Consider the following 20,932-nt stretch of genomic DNA (forward strand, 5'->3'; position numbering starts at 1 on the left):
CATATTTTTACCTAGTCGTGGGCCACATGCCATTTGTTGGCCACCCCTGCAATAGACCAAGAAAATGTGCAAGGACGCACGAGTGACCAAAATAATGACTTAAGAGGCAGAGGCCTATAATGGTGGGTGGGGATAAAATTTGCCCAAGGTGGCAAATTTGAAGTGGTTAAGAGAATTGGACTAGAATGCAGCAAGGGAGGCAAAATTTATGTAGTCCACAGATGGCGAAACCATAAACCCACCTCTGATGATATAGAAAAATCAGCAAGACAACACTCAAGGCCCTCTCTATGAAGAGTTGTCCACATCTTAACAAATAGGAAAAACTATAGAATAAAAAATATCAGATATACAAACCACACTGAGACACTTCATTTCTAAATGATATATTCAGTAATAGAAGTTTCTTACATGCTTATTCCCACCAGTTCATCTGTAAAAACCAGTCACCAGCATACAATATAACATCAAGTACATATTTATAGCTAGAAAAATATAAATTTTTATAACATTTTAACAACATAAAGTAACAAAACAAAAGTATAAAAAAAAGTTAAATGGCCGTCATGAAATGTTTGATACAATAATTTTTCATTCCCATGATGTGTTGTATGGCTCCTATAAATAGCAGAAAAACCATCTACACATAAATAGATATTTTTATATGATGAAAGGCAAAATTGCTTTTCTCGATTTTGGGTACTGCTCAAATTCCTTTTTGTAGTTCCTATGCTTTCCGATGGCCCACATAGTCATCTGATACATGCCCGCAATGGTGAATAAGCCAGCTAGAATATGTAAAAAAATATATATAAAGAATTGGACACAATAAAAATCTTGTTTCATACCAAAATATAAATGCAAAAAATAATTGGAACACGAAACTCTACTAGACAGTGATTTTACCTATCTACCAACTTTGGGAGAATGAGAATTAGGAGATTTTTGGGCAGATCCTAATTCTGCACAAAAACAAATACGAAAAGGATTTTTTTAAAACAAAATAGGGATTTCCCCCAACCCTTTGGAAAAACATGGCATCCTGCTAGCCATCGCAAAGGTGTCAATCATCGCCAAACAGTCGATTAAATTGTCAGTCATCACCAGGGAAAACTGGAGGCTGTGAGTGACACAGATGCAGGACCAGGAAGGGCACTGAATTCACTTTCTCCAGTTTAAAATTATGGGGAAGGGGCACCAAATGGATAATGGCCATGGAGCAGAAGGGTAAATTTTCGTTTCTAGTTGCGACCCTGGTCATTACTACACTCAAATTAAATCCTGCAACAAAAAATGGCCATCAGGATATAAGAATAGGACATACAGACTTAAATACAGGATAGACAGACCAGAACATATGGCCATTCAAGGTACGCGTCATCTTGCCAATTTGACAATCAAGAGTCCCAACCAATGCTTTTTTAATGCATGGGCCCCACCTGGACTCAGAGAGCCTTATGAAAATAACATCTGATTAAACATTTTGAGAGTAAGTATGCAAATAGGATGAGCAGGCATTTCTAGCCAGGTGGGGGAATCAGAAAAATCACTTTGCCAGAAGGCCTATGTTGCTCTTAAGACAAGCCATGTAAGACTATTTGAAGAATTTGAACTTCACATCCCAAAATGAAACATTTCTTCACAATTGGATGCAATGGCTACAATTTACACGTTGCTCGTTTTCTTTGTTTTTTTTTGGGGGGGAGGAGCGACAGTCGTTACCTGAGTGAATTCTTTGGGAGTAATTTTTCCCCCAAAGCAGGAATTTTATTCCCGATTACTGTAGTAATTTAGGATATATAAGAATTCTTTTGGGATTGTGGGGAATGGAGTAGAAATTTGAGAGACTTGGCAGCTATTTCTTATAATCTATGCAAAAGTTAGGGTGCTTCAAATGAATCAGAATTTTACCTGGCAAGCATTGGGTCATAACAGAGAACGACACCCATGAGAAAACTTCATACGTATAATTGGGACAAGATACGAGATTGAATAGCCAGGTGAATGGGTTGTACGTTGCGACTGGTATCCGTCTTTCATTTGTGCCTTAAAAAAGCAATAAAGGTGTTAATAAAACATTTTGGAGAGAAAATGCACAATAATCCACACTGATAAAAATCATACGAGTGTTTAAACCACACATTAATGCTATTACGACTTCAATTTATGGCTTAATAACTGAATCAACTAACTGATAAAATGGTCAGTACATAGAATTTCTCCAGTGTGGTCCAACCCCTTGGGGTAAAAGGCTTACATCCCTCTTGGGACAGAGGTTGGATCATGTCTGGTCTTACAGTTACAGTACACAGAATTGAATAACACTAAAAACTGATCAATGATAAAAAGATACATGTAGGACAAAAGGATTTTTTTAAAACACATACCTGCAGGACGTAGATTCCTAAGAGCAAGATGGATGCTGAGATTCCCCAATTCACACAGCTTCAAGAAAAGAAAAAAAGCAACATTCACAAAATTTATTTTAAATAAATACACAAGCAAACATACTTCAGAATTTCAAACCAATCTTCAACTAATTTAGAGTTTTGAAAGCCTCACATTTTGAGATTAGTACGGAGTAAAACTCCAGGGCCATCATATATCCCATTGCATTGCACATATATGTATACCATTTCTAGTCGGGAGGGAAACGAAGCCAAAACAATTTTTTTTTCTCAAAATCACATACGCCACTGCCTATTTTTTAGACAATGATATATGTACCAGGGGTTCTCAAACTGTGCACCACCAACCTTTGTCAGAGGCACTGCAAAGCGCTGGCCCGACAAAAGTTTTTCCAAGAGATTCTTTGTTAAACTGCTCCTGATAGTTGAGAACCCCTGATATATACAGCAATTCTCCGACTTACATCAGTACTTAGTTTCAAGACTAACAATGTATAAGTCGTAGCTGCCAACTTTGGAGAATGGGAATTCTGGAGATTTTCACGTGCATCCGAATTCCGTACAAAAATAAATGTAAAAGGGATCTTTTAAAACATTTTAGGAATTTTTCATTAGTAAAAGGGAAATTTTAAGGATATTTTCCCATTGCAAAAACCTTGACACGATGAAATCCATCACCAACAAATAGGTTAAAGTCCTTGGGTTAGATTACCTATCATTATTACTCTCAAAAATCAAATCTCGCAAACCAAAAATTCTCCGCCTGGCCCGAAACAGGATAGATGGATAAAGCAGATACACAAGATCGTGCCAATTTTGAATTTCAAAAGGGCTGGATTGATGCTTGCTTATTGGCGAATTTTATATTTTCTTCCCAAAAATGATTTGTTTTTGTGATTTGACAATGTACGTAATGCTTATGAAGCAGCAGTTTTTTTTCAGGTAAATTCTTGAATTCTGGGAATTTTCCCCCCTGAATGTAGGGATTTTTTTACAATCATGGGCGAAATTCAGTACATATAAAAAATTTTCGGGAGTCCAGAAAATAGAGTAGAAATTCTGAAGCCTCCCGGAAAGTCCGGGAGACTTGGCAGCTATGATAAGTTGATAGTAAAATTTTTTTATCCTCATGAGGGACAGTTTTAATGTGTAGATTTTTTCTTTATTCTTTCTTATCAATTTGTCTTTCCGATGCAATTCTCACAGGAAACATTTCCATTCTCAAACATGTCAAAAGTTTTTAAAATTAGATAAAAGTACGTCTAATCAATTAAAAAAAAAAAAAAAAATTTGGATGACATAATCATAGTATTTACTGTATAAACAATTCAATGAGATGCACTTACTGTTTGTGATCGAGAACAGGAAAATAAAGCAATTACTCTAAGTTATTAAAATGTTCAAATGTGTATATTATGTCACATAAATTGTATGTCACGGATATAAGGAAATGCACGTATTAATTGGGGAGTTGAACAGTGTTATTTTGTGCTAAATGTCATTTTACCTACTAAGATTTTGATCAGATATCATTTTACATAAGTAAAAATTTTGATCTGCCATTTTACATTTATTAAGTAAAAATTTTAATGTCATTTTACAAATGACATCCAGGGTTTAAGCTAGATAAAAAAATTCCTTTCGCAAAAAAGCAAAAATGGGGAGAAAAGCTTTAGCAAAATGCTACAATGGCAATGTAATGATTGATGGTTGATGTCTACTCGTTCCGTACCTCCTGTACGCATTTTTGCGAAAGTGGCTACCACTTCTTTCGCATTCTAAGATCTTCTTTGGCATTTTGCGAAAAATGCAACTGTAGCTTAAACCCTGACATAGCTGCCAACTTTTGAAAATGAAAATTCGGGAGATTTTCGCGCGAACCCGTATTTTATGCTAAAACCACTCCCTAATAAATACGAAAGGGATTTTTCGAAATGAAATAGGGATTTTCCACACAAAAGTTAAAGCGTTGGGGAATAAAATCCCTACTCGAAAAAACTGAAGTCTAATTAAAATAGGGATTTTACACACATGGAAGTTAAACCCTTGGGAATAAAATCTCTACGCAAAAAACAAGTGAAATTGGACGCCAAAACTTCAAAATGGTGATCTAAAAAAATAAATAAATACTGTGTTCAATCAGAAACGTTGTGAACAAACATTCTGCGCGAATGACCCCAAAATCATCGGAAGATGAAGGGAAAAAGTGTCAATTTTTGAAGAACACTGACTCTTGAGACACTTGCTTGATGTTTTTTTTCATTTCACATGGGTGGTGGTGATGTCAGTCTTTCCACCATGACCGATGTTTATGTCAGTAACACAACTTGTACAAAAAAGGAAAAGTCGGCCCTCATCTAAACGATGAAAGGAAATTCATCGGAATAAGTATCTTGAAAATTTATTAACTATGTTTTTGCTTATCAGTATTCATGTTTTGTTATATCGCACGTATGTAACTTCAACAAAAGAAATTTTGACCATATGCGCGTCACTATAATCAATTATTATCCAGGACTATTGGCTGCTAAGCTATTTCCCTGCACGATAAGACAAACAACTTTCTTGTTACCATCAGAGGGTTTGTAAAATGGGGAAATTTCCCCATTTATATGACGTTTGAAATCATATCGAAAGGAGAAAAAAAAAAAAAAGGCTTCATGCCCCACAAGAAATTCCTTAAGGATTGTTTTCATAAGCGGGGATTTTTTTTTAATGAAGTAGAGAATTTTTAGGGACAATTAGAGGGATTTTTTTGATTTTCGTAAAATTTCGGGAGATTTAAAAACTTTTCGGGAGGTCGAGGGATGAAGCTAAAATTCGGGAGATTCCCGGAAAATTCGGGAGACTTGGCAGCTATGCCCTGATGACATCAAAATATGATCTAATGTCATTTTACATAAGTATAAATTTTTATCTGTCATTTTACACATGAGTAAAAATTTTGATGTAATTTTACACATTAAGGGGTCATTCAAGCATTATGCTAGCATCAAGAGGGAGGAGGGGGTTTCAGATTTGATGACTTTTGTTGGCAAGTGGGAGAATGAGGTGGGGGAGGGAAGTTTGAATTACATTATCAACTACCTTTCATTAAAATATGAAATATTCTTAATGGCATCTTTAATTTATATTTTTGTATGCATTTATTTACTATTCCCTCTGAAAAACTTGACCACACATGGTGTGGGGCCCTATGAAGAAGAGAGCTCAAACAATGCCCTGTAAAAATGCCCATCAACTAGCAACGACAATCTATACCCACTCCATTAATTAATGCTCAACACATGAGCTAAAATATAGTGTGTTCAGTTCGTTATCATGTGAAATATTATCCCTTTGTATTCATAGCAAAGTTCACTACAGAGTGTCAGACAGTGGTGGTCAGACTCACTATGTACTGCATATTCTCAAAGAAACAATCCCAATCAGGGGAGTATGCAAGTACAATCTTTTGAGGGGGCACAAAAGGCTTAGGTACAATGAATTTCTAAAAAAGAAATTTTGGGTTGTTAACCATTAAATAGCATTGAAATAAAAATTAATTTGACAATAACAACATAGAGAGGTATTTTCTTGTGATATTTCAATTTTTTTTTTTTTTGGAAATAAATTTTTGATAGTTTTGGGGGTGACACTAGCCTCCTATGATCCTCTCCTACTGCATAAGCCTCTGATCCCAAATGGCTAAAAATCTGCTGACGCAATACTTAAATGACCCTAAGTAAAAATTTTGATTCAATATAATTTTACATACTAATTCAAGGATTTGTGCATGGCAACACACACAATACTTTGCTGCCCAATTCCTACTAATTTGATTGGTTTACATACAGGGGCTTTCTAATGAAATAAAGTCAATACTTGCCGTGAATCCAGCGAGAGCTCCATAAATCTGGGCATTTCCATACACTACAGAGAGAAACTAAAATAAGCAAATAGTGGTACATTTTTGAAAATTGAAGCATTGAAAATTTGTTTTTAAGAATTTGCTTCAAAAAATACCTAAGAACAGGGAAAAAAAAAAAAAAATCAATAAAATCTACTTTATACAGTTGATGATCGTTATAATGACCCGTTGTTCCCATTGAAAACTCTTTATATCGAACAAAAACATAGAATAACTATTGTATGAAACCATATAAGATGATCATTATATAAAAATTCCTCGGACTTATCATACTAGTTGTTATGAGCATCAACTAGTCTTTTAATCTTTACACATTTTATTTACTATACACTTTAGTTTTTGATAATCTAGCTTCACACCAATAAAATAATAATAACATTTTCGATTAAATTAATATTACAATGTGCTCTATCACTCTGACCCTATCATTAATAATTTGTTAACCTTAAACATGCTGTGATGCATTCATTTAAAACTTCAGTACCATCCCCAACAGCTTTTCTAATATGGAGTTATGTAATGAGACTCACTATTACATGCACCCTTTAAACATTCACGTTCAGAACTTCTGAAGAATTGTTGCACATCAGAAGGTGTATTTTGTACATAAAATTCAGAGTTGTGTGTGTGTTTTTGTGTTCAAAAAGTGAGTGCAGCCACCTGTCTTCCATATTAGAAGTGGCAGATGCCTGAATATATAATGAGACTGATCATCCATGACCATATAAGCAATGTTTTTCCTTTCATTCTCGTGTTCAATGTAAAATTGTTGCATGCAATTCAGTTAAGGAAAAAACATGTAACCATATTCGTTAAACAAAATACTTAAGAACTCACATGGAGGAGTGTAAAGAGGGTGGTTCACATAATATCCAATATATAAACCGAAAAGCCAATAGTAGGAGCAATTCTGTAAATCAAAAAAAGTAGAATGTATTAACAATGAAAAACATCATTTTGATTAATTTCATAAAAGTTAACTTGTTCACTTGTAGATGAAACTTCATGCAAGTTACTAGAAGTTTAATTAGTCACACACTGGCTTCAGAAAATAGTTTATAAACACGGCTAACACATCACTGAAAACAGTATATAGGTCTCTAAGAGCTTTCAGAATAGCTCATGTAGGTATAAAACAGGGGTGTCGGCCCAGATATGCAATATGCCTACCACTTCATGGGCAAGAATATGGTTTAAATGAAATGAGCTCATGACCAGCATTTTATGGGACATTCCTTCAATTTTTGCTGCCGTGATGTTTTCCTGTATAAAAATGTCAAATTTTTTAAACAAAGCTTACTTAAACTTTTACTCTTCATCAAACTCAAGGGCTAAGATTGTCCTCATAATGACTTACAATTATGATGATAATTATCATTTATTCAAGTCATTTGTATAAATATTCATCTCACATATATGACAAAAACTAAACATTTCTTTCGTAAACAAAATTTTAATCTACTGTAATTTTGCGAGCACTTTATTTCTCATATTGTCGATTGCGGTTATTTTTAGGTTATCAATATAAGCCTTGGTAATAATTAATGATGTCCTGTAATTTTTTCAGGAAATATAGTCAGCGTATATTGCGTTGTGTATATAATTATATATATATATATATATATATATATATATATATATATATATGTAGTCAGTATATATTGTGTTGTGTGTATTGATACTTTTTTATCTGAAAACTTTTTTCAGCCTGGATGGAACCTCCTGGTGGGCCGCATTTGGCCCATGGACCAGAAATTGTGCACCCCCCTATAAAATATTATTTTGATAAGAATTCATGTTACTAGGTCTGTTCTTTATAGAAAAACATTGGAGGTGTTTTTTCTCTAGTTAATTATAAAAAGAAAAGCAATAAATGAAGGGAAATGAAATGCTTTCTTCTTCAACAACTCTAAACATGCTAATAGAAATTACCGCCACAAAAACAAGGAAACATCATGTGAAATCTGACCTTAAACAAATTACGGAATGGCATTGTAGCATGCGAGAAACGATGAACAAAGAGAGTCTCCAGCAACCTCTTCGAGTAATGAACAGCCCAGCAACCAGCAGCTATGCTAATAGAGGAGGCATTCATAATCATATATTGATGACACAAATCAATCATTTCAAAAAACATCTATAAAAATTTAACAATTTTCGTACTGCAGTCCACAACCACTTAAAAAAATCAAAATGAATATATATATTTTTTAAGGCAACTTACTGCACAACATCATGCATCTTTTCTTCAGCAGCACCAGCTCCATATATGAGCGATGGCCTGCAGTATGTTATCAAATAAAGCACCAAAGGTCCAGCATATTCTAGAAGGAACACCTACAACAAAATCACACAAGTTAATAAAAAATTACAAAAATTACTACAAATGCAGAAATAATGAACTCACAAATACTCATAACACATTATTCTATAAACATGCTCACAAACGAATGATAATACTATGCTTAATTACAATACAATAACACATTTCATTTTGTGACTTAATGTCTATTATTTGTCTCTCAACCCACTTGCATTCTTCCTCTGAATTTGCTCACTGATCACCATGCATCATCATTAAAGAAACATGTTTTTACATACAATTGCAGTGGCAAGTGAATTATTCCTCTTGTGGAGATAAATAAGAAACATTCACAATGGCTTATTCAGTTTCCGGATGCAAGCAGGGCCACCTTGAGAGCATCCAGGGCCAACAGACTAGTGATTTTTCTGAGGCCCCCTTATCTCAGACAAGTTAACGTTCAAAAATTTTAGCCATATCTCATTTTCATGAGGTGCCCGGATGAACTAATGCGCCAAGATGGCACGCAGGATGCAAGTGGTTTAATATATTTCTTATCAGATTAACTTACTGTTTTCCATCCAATTTGAGGACCCAAATCTTTCAAGAAAAGTTGCTTTTGACCCTTGAATTCAATTCCCTGGAGCTTCAGGTCATCCGATAGAAATTTTCCTTCTGTAAAATGCATTGAAATTCATATGTAACTATCAATAACTATCGATTGATCTGTGTGATAATTTCATTGATACCAGAGAAAAACTTGATCATAATAAACATTTTAACCACAAAAACATTAACTTATGTTCGCAAACATATTTACAATACAAATAAAAGAAATAATTTAATTTGAAACTATTTGCCATGTATACTAATGTACAAAGCTGATCCAGAAAGTAAGCATCGTCTGCGCATATCTCCCATGCATCTTAGAGAAGGAAAAATGTGAATACTAATTACTTCCTCCTACCACACGAGGACGAAGTAGCCCCAATTTTGTTTGTTTTTATTCATGTTTAATGAACATTTTCTTTCACCATGTCTAAAACAATCTATCAGCTTGCCAGTCGCGAAATAAGAGCAGTGATTAAGTTTTCGAATGTGAAAGAATTACAAGAAAGCAAAGCCACCTATCATTTAAAAAAAAAAAATCATGTGCACCATGTTTTGGGATTGTCAGGGAATTTTATTGGTTGACTGTATGGAATGAGATACAGCAATCAATGCAGCAGCTTAATGTGAGACACTGTAGAAGTTACAGCACACAATACAGAGCAAAAGGCATGAACTACTGACTTCCGGTATTGTGTTTGTGCATGCCAATGAACAACCACATACCGCACTCATAACGATGTCGCTGCTAGTATACAGTATAGTTTGGTTGGAAACTTTTCTGTCACTCTTCATATAGTCTAGACTTAACAGCACACAAACAATTTTCATTTGTTTTCTCATTTGAAGAAATTTCTTTTCAGCCAAAAGTTTGAAAGTGATGATGAGATTAAGATAAACTTCCAGAACTGGTTCAAGTCACAGGTGGCCAAATTATACTAAGGCAGGTATATTACAATTGACTTTCCCACAAAACAAATTATCACAACGGAAAAAAACCCGTTTAAACCTGTATATAAGCAGACTTCCAAAAATTTGACACATATTAAAAAAATAATTCATATTTCTGAGAATACAAAAATTTAATCTATAATATAAGTTACAACGAAAAATAATCGAAACCTCCAAAAACTTCTTTCTCTTTGCATTTTGGCACACACTTTAGGAAACATAAACTGGCCTATGTTTCACCATCATACTAATAGCAATGGCTATAGTGCCTAAAGATACCTCTATAGGTGCCTTAGTTACAGTGTGTGCAAGAAGGCAAGGATGTACAATATGTTCAGTCTGCCAGCCAAATATGCAAGATGACTATTGTTGGAAAGCAGTTGTTAGAATTACTTCTGAAGAACGTACAGTTATTATGTGTGGTAATACTTCATCATTAGTACCCTTGCAAAGAGCGGGGGGAAAAACTGGCATTTAAGAATTTGTTTAGTGTTGTAATGCAGGGGGTGCACAACCTTTTCAGTCAACAGGGCAGAAACTTGTATGTATAGGGTGACTACATGACCTGCATTTTAAAGGAAATTTCTGTTAATTTAGGTTGTCCTAATTTTTTTTAAGAACATCCTGTTTCCCTTATTTTTAACGAGAATTATTTTAATATTTGAAATCAGGAATTAAGATTATTTTCATGACTTCATAAATTATATTATGATAATTACGTGACTATCATATAATAATATTTAGTCATATAAATACATATATCTACGATATCTATAAATAATATCAGGTTTCTTTGTGGTTAATTACATTTTGCCCATTATAAACTTTCATTCATCCTAATTCCAGCCACTAGTGACGTTTCAGTAATTTTAACGATAGTGACTTTATGTGCCTTTAAAAAAAGTTTGGCTGTAATTGGCAACTTTATTTGTATTTGACAGTGGGCCAAATGTAACCCCTCCAGCGGGCAGCATTGCACCTAGTATAATGGATGTTTCCTAATATTGCTACTTGTTATAAATGAATAGTTTCGGAATCTTTAATGTTAGCTCTTTGACAATGCATTGCAAATTGCTTATAATAGTGAGATTCTCACTACAAGCCATACTTTGTACCAAGCGGCATGTGTTGTAGGTCAGCCAGTCCCACTTTAGAGGCAACATTACTCTTCATTTAACACTTCTTTTATTCTTAAAAGTGGTTGCACTTTGACTTCAAAATCACTGAAACAATTGTTTTCACCCTTACCTGGTTTGGCGAGATCATCTTGTCACCTCTTTAGAAGAAATGCATGTGGACAATCTTATTTTCACTCTCAAACTAGTTGTTTACACATATTTGACAAATTTATGATGTTATTCTACTTTTTCCTCCCTTTATATCATTGATCAAAGTTTCCCACCACCCCACTTCCGTAAGGCTCTTTTTATCTGATGGCCAGAGTGTTCAGAGCGAAATGGCATCTCGGAAGAACGTCAGTTTTCTTGATAGCCGTTTCAAATTAATCATGATATCCGAGGTGACTATGAGGACAGTGCTGTTTGTGAATCGTGCGTTAGATCTGTGTGATAAACATGTGGTGTTGTTAAACAAGGATTGTTTTCGACTTCGAATACAAAAAATGTTGGTGCTTGTAAAGATATAGTAAATATTATTTTAATCTGCAAATTTCATTTTCCAAGTATATTTTAATCATATCTGTTAATTTTTAATCGTGAAAGTTACGTTCAAAAAGTGTAATACATAATTTTTAAAAAAATTTCACAAAAGACATGTATCCCTCCATTTCTTTCGAATGTGTGTCTTAATAAACGACTATTGAGAAAGTAATTAAAGAAATTTGAAAAAATTATATAGTGAATTAATTGAAAGATGAATGAAGGCATGTAAAACAACATTTTTATCAAATTCTGCCTAAATTGTCTCTAATCTCTCTTTTTGGCTCTAATCCAAAAACGTTTCATGGTATTGGTGTTACAACAATGGTTCTGAATGGTTTTATTGTCTCCTTTACTCAAAGGAAAAAAAAGGAACAGATTCCCTTTCACCCTTTTTTGTTTGTCTCTACAAAAGCGCTGCAATTCCTGGAAAGTCAAATCTTCCAATTGCGGTTTTGAGTGACGAGGAATAAGAAAAAAAATTAAGGAAGGTTAGAAAAAAAATCTCTATATCAAAGATTTTAATTCATTAAATAGGGGTTTAACCCCTATTTTCACCAGAGTTTCAGAAAATTTTTTGTTAAATCAAGGAATTACTTGAATCAGAGTACGTTAAATTGGGGTCTGTGTACACCAATATTCTCCAGAATAATTGTTGCTTTTCCCCTTCCACAATTTCATTTTTTTATTGTGCTTGAAATTAATGATGTCTGTGTGCTGCCACCAAGTGAATATAAAACGCATAGGTGGAGATAGACATCAAATGCTGAGAGAGGCACGATGATGCTAGGGAAGGGGGAGGATGATTCAATTCATATACATTAGCTCAGTCGGCTCAGCTATTAATGCCCCTCCCTAGCTCCACCCATGATAAAATGTATCATTCATAGAACATTTCACAAAAAGCCAATGCACTAGAGATAAGGAAAACCAAATAAATGATCAACCGGCAAATTAGGCACTTATTTACTTCGAGAGTGATTAACCTCTAAACACACGTCTTGAACAATGAAGCTAATAGCAAATGACATCACATATGAGAGAGCAAAACTGCACTTACTGATCTCTAATTTCAAGGCCTGTCTCTCAGGAGGCAAATTTTTCCCTAAACAACAAAAATGAAAACAAGGAACAAATCGTAAATATACCATGAGGAAAGAAAATATAAAAGGCAAAGAGAAAAAGACACATAAATGAAAAATAATCATCCAAATCACTTCAATCTTTATGCATCAACTAATAATAACAGAAATTGATAATTTTTTATGTTATTAAATTGTCTAAATATAAAAACTATTTATAATTTTATATTAAAAAAATGCATTATATTGGCAAGAACTGACATTTGCCCTCTCCTCCTTATTATATACACCATCAATGATTTCCCCTCCCATTTGTGGAGTCGGTATCCAATTAAGGAGCATTCTAGTATTACGCCAGCAGATTTTTAGCTATTTTTGACTTCCTCCCGTTAGCAAAACCTCTGCCCATGCGTCCCCCCCCCCCATCAGCAAAATTTTGTCAGCACTTCACCTTACTTCTGACGCATATTGGGAACAGAGACATGTGGGGGGGGGGGAAACGAACTCTGCTATGCGCACTTCCCCCCCATGCTTTTTTTTTAAAAAAAAATGTTTTTTCATGCAAAAAATATTTAAAAATAAATTAAAATTTCAGGAGAAAATATCTTTATATGTTATTTATAATCAATTTCTGTTAATTTCAGGCTATTTGAAGGCTAAGAACTCAAAATTTCATTTTAAGAAATTCATTGTGACCCACTCTAAGCCATATATGCTGAACCCATGACCTGTGGATCAAATGTGACCCTCTGGGTTATCTGATGTGACCCGTCACTTCAAACCTATTTTGAAAAATGAATTATGCAGCACATTTCCAGATCATTTGAATTATCCGCGGCATATTTTCAGATCCCTCAAGTAAGCCTATGGCACAGTTTCAGAACATTTAAGCGGTCTGTGGCACATTTAGAGATCCCTTCTGTGGCATACAGAATAGTTTTGGAGCACTTACACTGCCCGCAGTGCAGTTCTACATTACTCAAGTTATCCATGGGACATTCCCAGATTATTTAAGTGATCTGTGGCATACTTACAGATCATTTGTTATGTGCAGCACAGTTACAGAGCACTTAAGCAGCCCGCAACACATTTCTAGAACATTTGAGCAGCCTGTACACATTTCCAGATCACTTGAATGATCAGCGGGATATTTAGAGATCACTGAAGTGGTTCTATAGAGAACTTATCAATAGGAAGAATGTTAGTTCAGGTGCCCACAAACTAGGGTAAAGTTTTGGTACACACGCAGTAAGATGCCATTAAGAATATCTCATATTTTTATAAAGAGTGGTTGATGACATATAAGCATCATTCAAACCCCCCTCCCCACCTTGTCATCAAACCCGAAACCCCCTTCCCCCATCGACGCTGACGTAATACTTGAATGACCCCCTTATGCCTAGCACATTAAATTTTTATTTGCTTCTGTTTAAAAAATATAGTTGCGGTTCCACATTTGACAGCTCGTTAACAAAAGCCTTTTCTTTTGGTTGCCACCCGACGCCTGTACAGAATGAGGAAACATCTCATTGGCACTGGAAGCAGGGTATGGTGGGTATAATAACTACTAAACCTGGGACAAAAAATGCTTTGCCCAACGTTTCTATCTCTCTACAACAAGGGTATCAACCTTTGAGACACAGCAGGCACATTGAAACGTCTCATGACACCTGCGGGTGTCAAGGGGCGCCAAGTTAAACAGGGACAAAAACTGATTGAAGAATTTTGTTCTGAAATTATTTTTTATTTCTTATTAATTTTGATTAATTCTGAAATAATTTTTTCACTGAAAAAGTTGATTAATTACTAATTTAATTTAATTTTGAGATTAATTTCAATCTGAAATCACTGAATTATTCTGTAATTATTTATCATTTTCCTTCTCAATGTACCGTGAAATCATTTGTTTCAATAATCATGCAATTATTCTTTTACTGATTGTCAAAAATAGGGTCTATCACGAATTACAAAATTATTTCCTCTCATTGATGTTATTTTTTTACTAACTTTAAAAACTTTAGTCTTTTCAAAGACTTTTTATCAATTCATTCTAGAATTATTTCCTTCATTTATTCCAGAATTATTTCTTTTATTAACTCCAAATTTACTTCTTTAATTCTAGAATAAGTTTTTAGATTATTCTAGAATTATTTATCATTCATTTTGCAATTATTTCTTTGAAAAATGATTAACTGTAGAATTAATGTTTTCTACCATTTTCTGGAAATGATTGGCCAGTCACGACAATAAGCTCAGAGGGCGTAATGTGGCCCACAGGCCATATGTTGAAGACCCCTGCTCTAAAACAGTGTGTCTACAATTTAAAAAAAACCCATACATAGACATATGTATACATACCCATGATGGGCATAAACTTTTATGCCCCTACATTGAATCAATATAAAAAAACTTACGAGTCTTGTAGATCTGTTTTTTCATGTCTCGAATGGTAGAAGTGCTTGACAACTATAATTTGGAAGAAATAGAAAAATTCACGTTACATTTCTGTACATTATAATCACACTCTGTTGCAACAGAATTCCAGAAACCAAAAATTGAATTCACTCTTTCGGTTACTTTCTATCAAATCTAATAAAAGACCACTTTCTGGAATGGGGGCCAATAATTTGGTTCACCAATCCAGAAGTTCGTTACAGCACGGTTTGAGAAATGAATGAAACTGAAACGATTAAACTTCAGTGATAAAAGAAATCTCACATCTGACAGCACTGCTATAGTCTTTCCACTTTTCACATTCAGTATTTCGACCTATAAGGGAACGAAAAGCATTGTAGATTTAACAATGAAATTCGAATACAATTATTATACAGTGATACATTGGCTAATAAGCACCTCGACTTACGAAGGTTTTTTTAATGATTTTTCTGCTCTACTAACGAATACAGATTCAGCTAAAAAAAATTTCAGTTCAGATGAATGCACGTGCTGCGACATAAAACAGCAGCATCCTGAGCTGAATTTTAACAGACATTATTAAGCCACATCTGGAATGAATTAAATGATTTCCCATATAAACATATAAAAAAAGTTTCACCTAACGAATGCAATTATAAAACGAATTATCTCCGTTAGCTGAGGTATCACTGTATTAACATACATCAAGTTTTGTTCACAAACCTTCTATCAAAAAAAAAGGAAAAAAATGTAATAGAAACCCAAAATATCGTACAAGAAAAAACGTATTTAGCTTTGCTTGGAAAACACGGCAACCGTCTTGCAGCACTCGCAGCCCATTGATTGGTAGTGATTCCATTAATCAGCCATATCAGGGCTGCTGCCGTGCCGTCCGCTGTTTGGGAGCCATCTGTGTAAATTGCTTTGCCTTTGGGTCCACCCAATCACATTTCTCTCATAATTGGTTGAGTCAAGATGTATTCCTGCGGACATGATGTTTCTTCCCAGCCTGGTGAGTCTGGCTGATTTTGCAAGGAATTGCATGAGCAGAGCCAACGGAGGAGTACCAGACAACACCTGCATTGCCATGGTAGACTTCGTGCTGTAACATCTAGTCATGAACAGGAGAAATCCTCTTTGTGCAGAATTCAGCATGCGCTGCATTCTAACTGTCATAGAGGACTCCCATGCGCCTGCTCCATATGCTATTATCTTAACCGCAACTTGGCTGTATGTGTGCTAAAAATTTAATTTGCCATCGATGGTTTAGGAACTTCAGGGTAGATGTATGTCGAATTGGGTTTCCATGCAGTTTCATGGGATTTCTCACTAAACAATATGTACCGGCACTTGTCAGCAGCAATTTCCAGGTCGTACTCTTAACCAATCACTGACTATCTTCATCACAGTTGCCCCTTGAGCTGTCACACTGTTAATTTTCGGGGCCGATAAAAGGAGGATGACATCATCTGCGTGTACGCTTGTATTCTCACTCCTTCCGGTCAACTGCATTTGAATGGTTGGTCTGGCAGGGTAAGACAGCATTTCGTTGCCCTCCCTTGTGATATTGAAGAAGTTAAAGCAAGGGTGTTCAACATTTAGGAGAGTGCAGGCCACTTGATTGATTTTTAAAAATGCATCATGGGCCACATAATTAAGTTATCTAAAACTGTCCCACATGATCTGTAAACATGCCAAAAGTCACTTAAGTGATCAGGAACTGTACTGTGGGCGGTCCAAGTGCTCTGTAGCAGTGCATCAGTGATCTTTATATATCACAGTGATACATCACAGGTCACTAATTGATCTGGGAACATAGGCACCAGAACCTAGGGGCTGAGGCTATTTGAGCCCCCACCCCCAATAACTTCTGTAAGAGGGCTGACTCCCCCTAATTATTTCAGAAAAAACAATGCAGTACACCTTCCCTCTCCTTGAGTCCCATATATATATATGGGACAACCAGCAAGCTTCAGCCCCCCTCAATGTTTTCTTCCAGTCGGCACCTGTCTGGGAATGCATCGCAGGCCATTTGAATGATCTGTAAATGTGACAGGCCACTAAAGTGATATGGAAATATGTCACGGGTAACTCAAGTGATGTGGAATTGCACCGCAGGTCACTTAACCCATTAATGCCGGTAAGAAAATTTGCCATTTTAAATTTTTTCTTTTAAAATAAATGGTAGAAGTGGCTCCACTCATTATTTTTTGTTCTAAAAAAATTGAAGTCAATGGATTAAATGGTAAAGAAATTTACTGTTAATTTCATTTTTAAAAAATTAGGTTTGAGGTCATGGGCTGTAATAAGCGGGCCACTTTTGACCCTGCAGGCCATGGGTTGATCATTTGTATAGGTGAAATGTGTGCCTAACTTTGGTCCGGCACCCGGGGCACCAGACCCACCTGCTCCCCCATAGTTGCAGCCCTGATTCTGGCCTAACTGGACCCACACACACACAAAGCTAAACTTTTCCGTTACCATTAGAAATACTACAAAATATAAAGAAGGCCCTGATCCAGGGCTGTCTTAACAGCATTATGGGCCCTCCGAGCCAAGTGATTTTTCTGAGGCCCTACCTGGCCAAGTCTTGAAAAATTCAACTACTTTTTATTTTTTTGAGGCCCCTCTTCTCATGAGGTGCCTGGGTGGACCCATGCCTCAAGACAGAACTGTCCTGATCTTACCCTATCAGGACAGCGCAGATCTAATAATATATAGTGAAGGGCAATTTATTGCATAAGTTTGTTAAATCGTGCAGCATTTTAAGGGGACAATTTTGAACTTTGTCCATAGTATTGTTCTACTTTTGGGAAGTGGGGGGGGGGGGGTGATGAACCTTACGGCACTTAAGGAAGTTTGCACTCGCACAAAATTGTGATTTTACAAAATATCGGGAAGATTGTACACAGTCAAGGAAACAGTTATTTTCCGGATATTATGCTGAGGTGAGCTCGGAAAGAAAAGTCATCACGTCTCCGCCGGGACTCGAACCCAGGCCCTCTTGCATACCGGGCAAGCATGCTCCATCTACACCACTGGAGACACAAGAATCTGCCTTCCTAATTTCACGCACTGTGTCGTGAGGCGCTGAAGTAGAGGCATTAGTAGCCTCTCTTAACTTCAGCATGCTTGCGCCGGTATGCAAGAGGGCCTGGGTTCGAGTTCCGGCGGAGACGTGATGACTTTTCTTTCCGAGCTCACCTCAGCATAATATCCGGAAAATAACTGTTTCCTTGATATCTCTGGCTGAGAAAAAAAGCCATCTATATCTCTCTAATTGTACACAGTGTTCAGAGCATTTCTCATATGTACGGGCACTGGGCAAATATGAATTTTTTGAAAAGCCCAGTGTTCTTTAAGGCACGAAGCATACCAGAAAATAAATAAATGAATACACAAAGCAGCCAATTTCGGGACCTTGAAAATTGTAGGCCCCTGGGCACATCCTGTTTGCCCATGGGAGAAACAGGCCCTGAAAGTCACTATCCAAGTAAAAATAAATTATTAGAGGGGAATTCATTCATATCACTTTATACTAAATATAAATTAGCTTAATGAGCATTTTGTTCTTCATAATTGATATTTAACTGTTCATAATCAAGATTAAATGAAACCTTGACAACTGTCAACGATTGTTTCTCAACTCAATACAAGCAATTTCGACATCAAATAATTACAAATGGATAGAGATGGCACATAAAGATAAATGCAATCAGTGTCTAAAAGATGTTGATGGCAAAAAATGGATTTATTGAATGAAGATGAGAATTTTTTTTGACAAGGCAATGTAAAAATGTGAAATTAAATCTTTACCTCCATTGCTGCTGTTGAAATTCCTTAAAACGACCGCAACCAACGAGGAAATAGATCTTTCTAGAAGATAGAGAGAGAGAGAGAGGCCGGCACGACACTCAACTGTCAATAACGTGAGTTGCTCTCCATGTTATGCAACGGGCTTCGCTGATGAAAGACTCTTGCCTACTTCTAATTGGTTCCCAGACCCGACTGGCAACGTATCATTGGTTGGTGATGAAGTCCGTAGCACAGATTAGATGTTTCTCAGCAGTGGTTCCCAAATGGGATCAACACCATGTATAAAAACGTTTTGTTTTTGCTTGTGTTGCAATGGGGTTTTTTTTTACCACGGATTTAAATCGGGGCCAAAGCCACTCTTAATGCAGCTTTGATCGGGGCTAACGAGAAAGGGACCTAAAATGTAGTGAAAGCCCAATACACTTTCCTCAGTACCAATGATGCCTCAACAAAAAAAGACTCACTAGATGTCACTGCAAGCAGTTCGTTGTCTGCAACAAATATAAGTAAACATATTCAAGTTTTTACCATTGCCTAAAATATAGTAAAAGCCCAATACACTTCCTAAGTACTGATGATGTCTTAGCATATAAGGACTCACTAGATGTCACGGCAAGCAGTCTGTTGCTGTAACAAATATAAGTAAACAATTTCAAGTTTCTACCACTGCCTAAAATGTAGTAAAAGCCCAATACACTTTTGTCACTACTCATGATGATGATAAAGACTCACTAGATGTCACTACAAGTAGTTTGTTGTCTCTAACAAATATAAGTAAACAGATTTAACTTCCTACCAATGCCTAAAATGTAGTTAAAGCCCAATACACTGTTCTCAGTACTCATGACGATGTCTTAGCATATAAAAAATCACTAGATGTCACTGCATGCAGTTAGTTTTCTGTAAAAAATATAAGTAAACAAATTCGACCCTCTACAAAGCCTAGGGGGGGCCGTTCAAGTATTACGTAAGCAAATTTTTAGCCATTTTTGACCCCCTCCCCCCCCGTCAGCAAAAGTCGGCAAAACTCTAACCCCCCCCCCCCTGTCAGCAAAATTTCGTCATCACTGTCCCCTACCTCCTAACGCATATTGGTGTAATCAGAAGCGTATTCGGGAGGGGAGGGGGCATAGGGGCTCGTGCGCAAAAAATATTTGTTTTTTCCTAGGAGCAGGTTTCCTGTGCCTCACGCAACGTGATTCGCCCAGCGCAATACGCCGTCCACTCACCAATAAGAAAAGCAGCATGACTGTTTTCCTACAGAGCGCAATACGCCTGACGACAGCGCTTTACGTCGGGCGTGATTGGCCGACTGCTTCTGGAGGAGTCAAATGCGTCGTGCGCCGCGGTTTTGCCGATATTCTCTTCACTCTTGTGTGTTTTCTTTCCCTTCCCTTCAAACCAGAGCATGCAGACGACAGAGTAACTGATGCCAAAGCCATATACTTTATATAGCCGTCCTGATCTGATGCACCTCGCTCGGAAAATACAAACGCTTAGCGTGATTATGTAACACGTTTCTGTCGGCGTGAAATAGTCTAGTTCGGTTCACGCTGCGCAACAAATCCATTCCTCGGAAAACCCGGCTTTAGCCCCGATTTAAATGAACAGACGGCATATCACCGCTGGGCAAGGAGGGTACGCAGGATCGACTTTTGAAGAGGGCGCAAAAGGATTGGGGAGAGGCGCAAGGAATTCAAACCCTGAAAAAGCGTTTAAATTACGTAAAATTGGTTGATTGGCATATAAAAGATATTTTCTTTCGATGTTTGAATATTTTG

General features: G+C 36.2%; 1 protein-coding gene across 1 annotated transcript; it reads right to left on the reverse strand.

Moving 5' to 3' along the window:
• Positions 1–370: 370 nt before the first annotated feature.
• Sc2 (trans-2,3-enoyl-CoA reductase Sc2) lies at positions 371–19,549 on the reverse strand. Its single transcript, XM_089237767.1, has 12 exons — positions 19,152–19,549; positions 15,639–15,689; positions 15,335–15,386; positions 12,899–12,943; positions 9,192–9,295; positions 8,543–8,655; positions 8,288–8,393; positions 7,156–7,228; positions 6,277–6,320; positions 2,388–2,445; positions 1,912–2,046; positions 371–788 (listed from the first exon to the last, which is right to left on the reverse strand). Exons 1-12 carry the CDS (start codon positions 19,155–19,157, stop codon positions 661–663), a joined length of 915 nt encoding a protein of 304 aa, XP_089093893.1. The 5' UTR covers positions 19,158–19,549; the 3' UTR covers positions 371–660.
• Positions 19,550–20,932: the final 1,383 nt, after the last annotated feature.

The sequence above is a fragment of the Pholcus phalangioides genome, unplaced genomic scaffold, assembly GCF_987345545.1.
Source record: "Pholcus phalangioides strain wild (caught in Gottingen) unplaced genomic scaffold, Ppha-v1.0 ptg000010l_1, whole genome shotgun sequence".
Classification (NCBI taxonomy): domain Eukaryota; kingdom Metazoa; phylum Arthropoda; class Arachnida; order Araneae; family Pholcidae; genus Pholcus; species Pholcus phalangioides.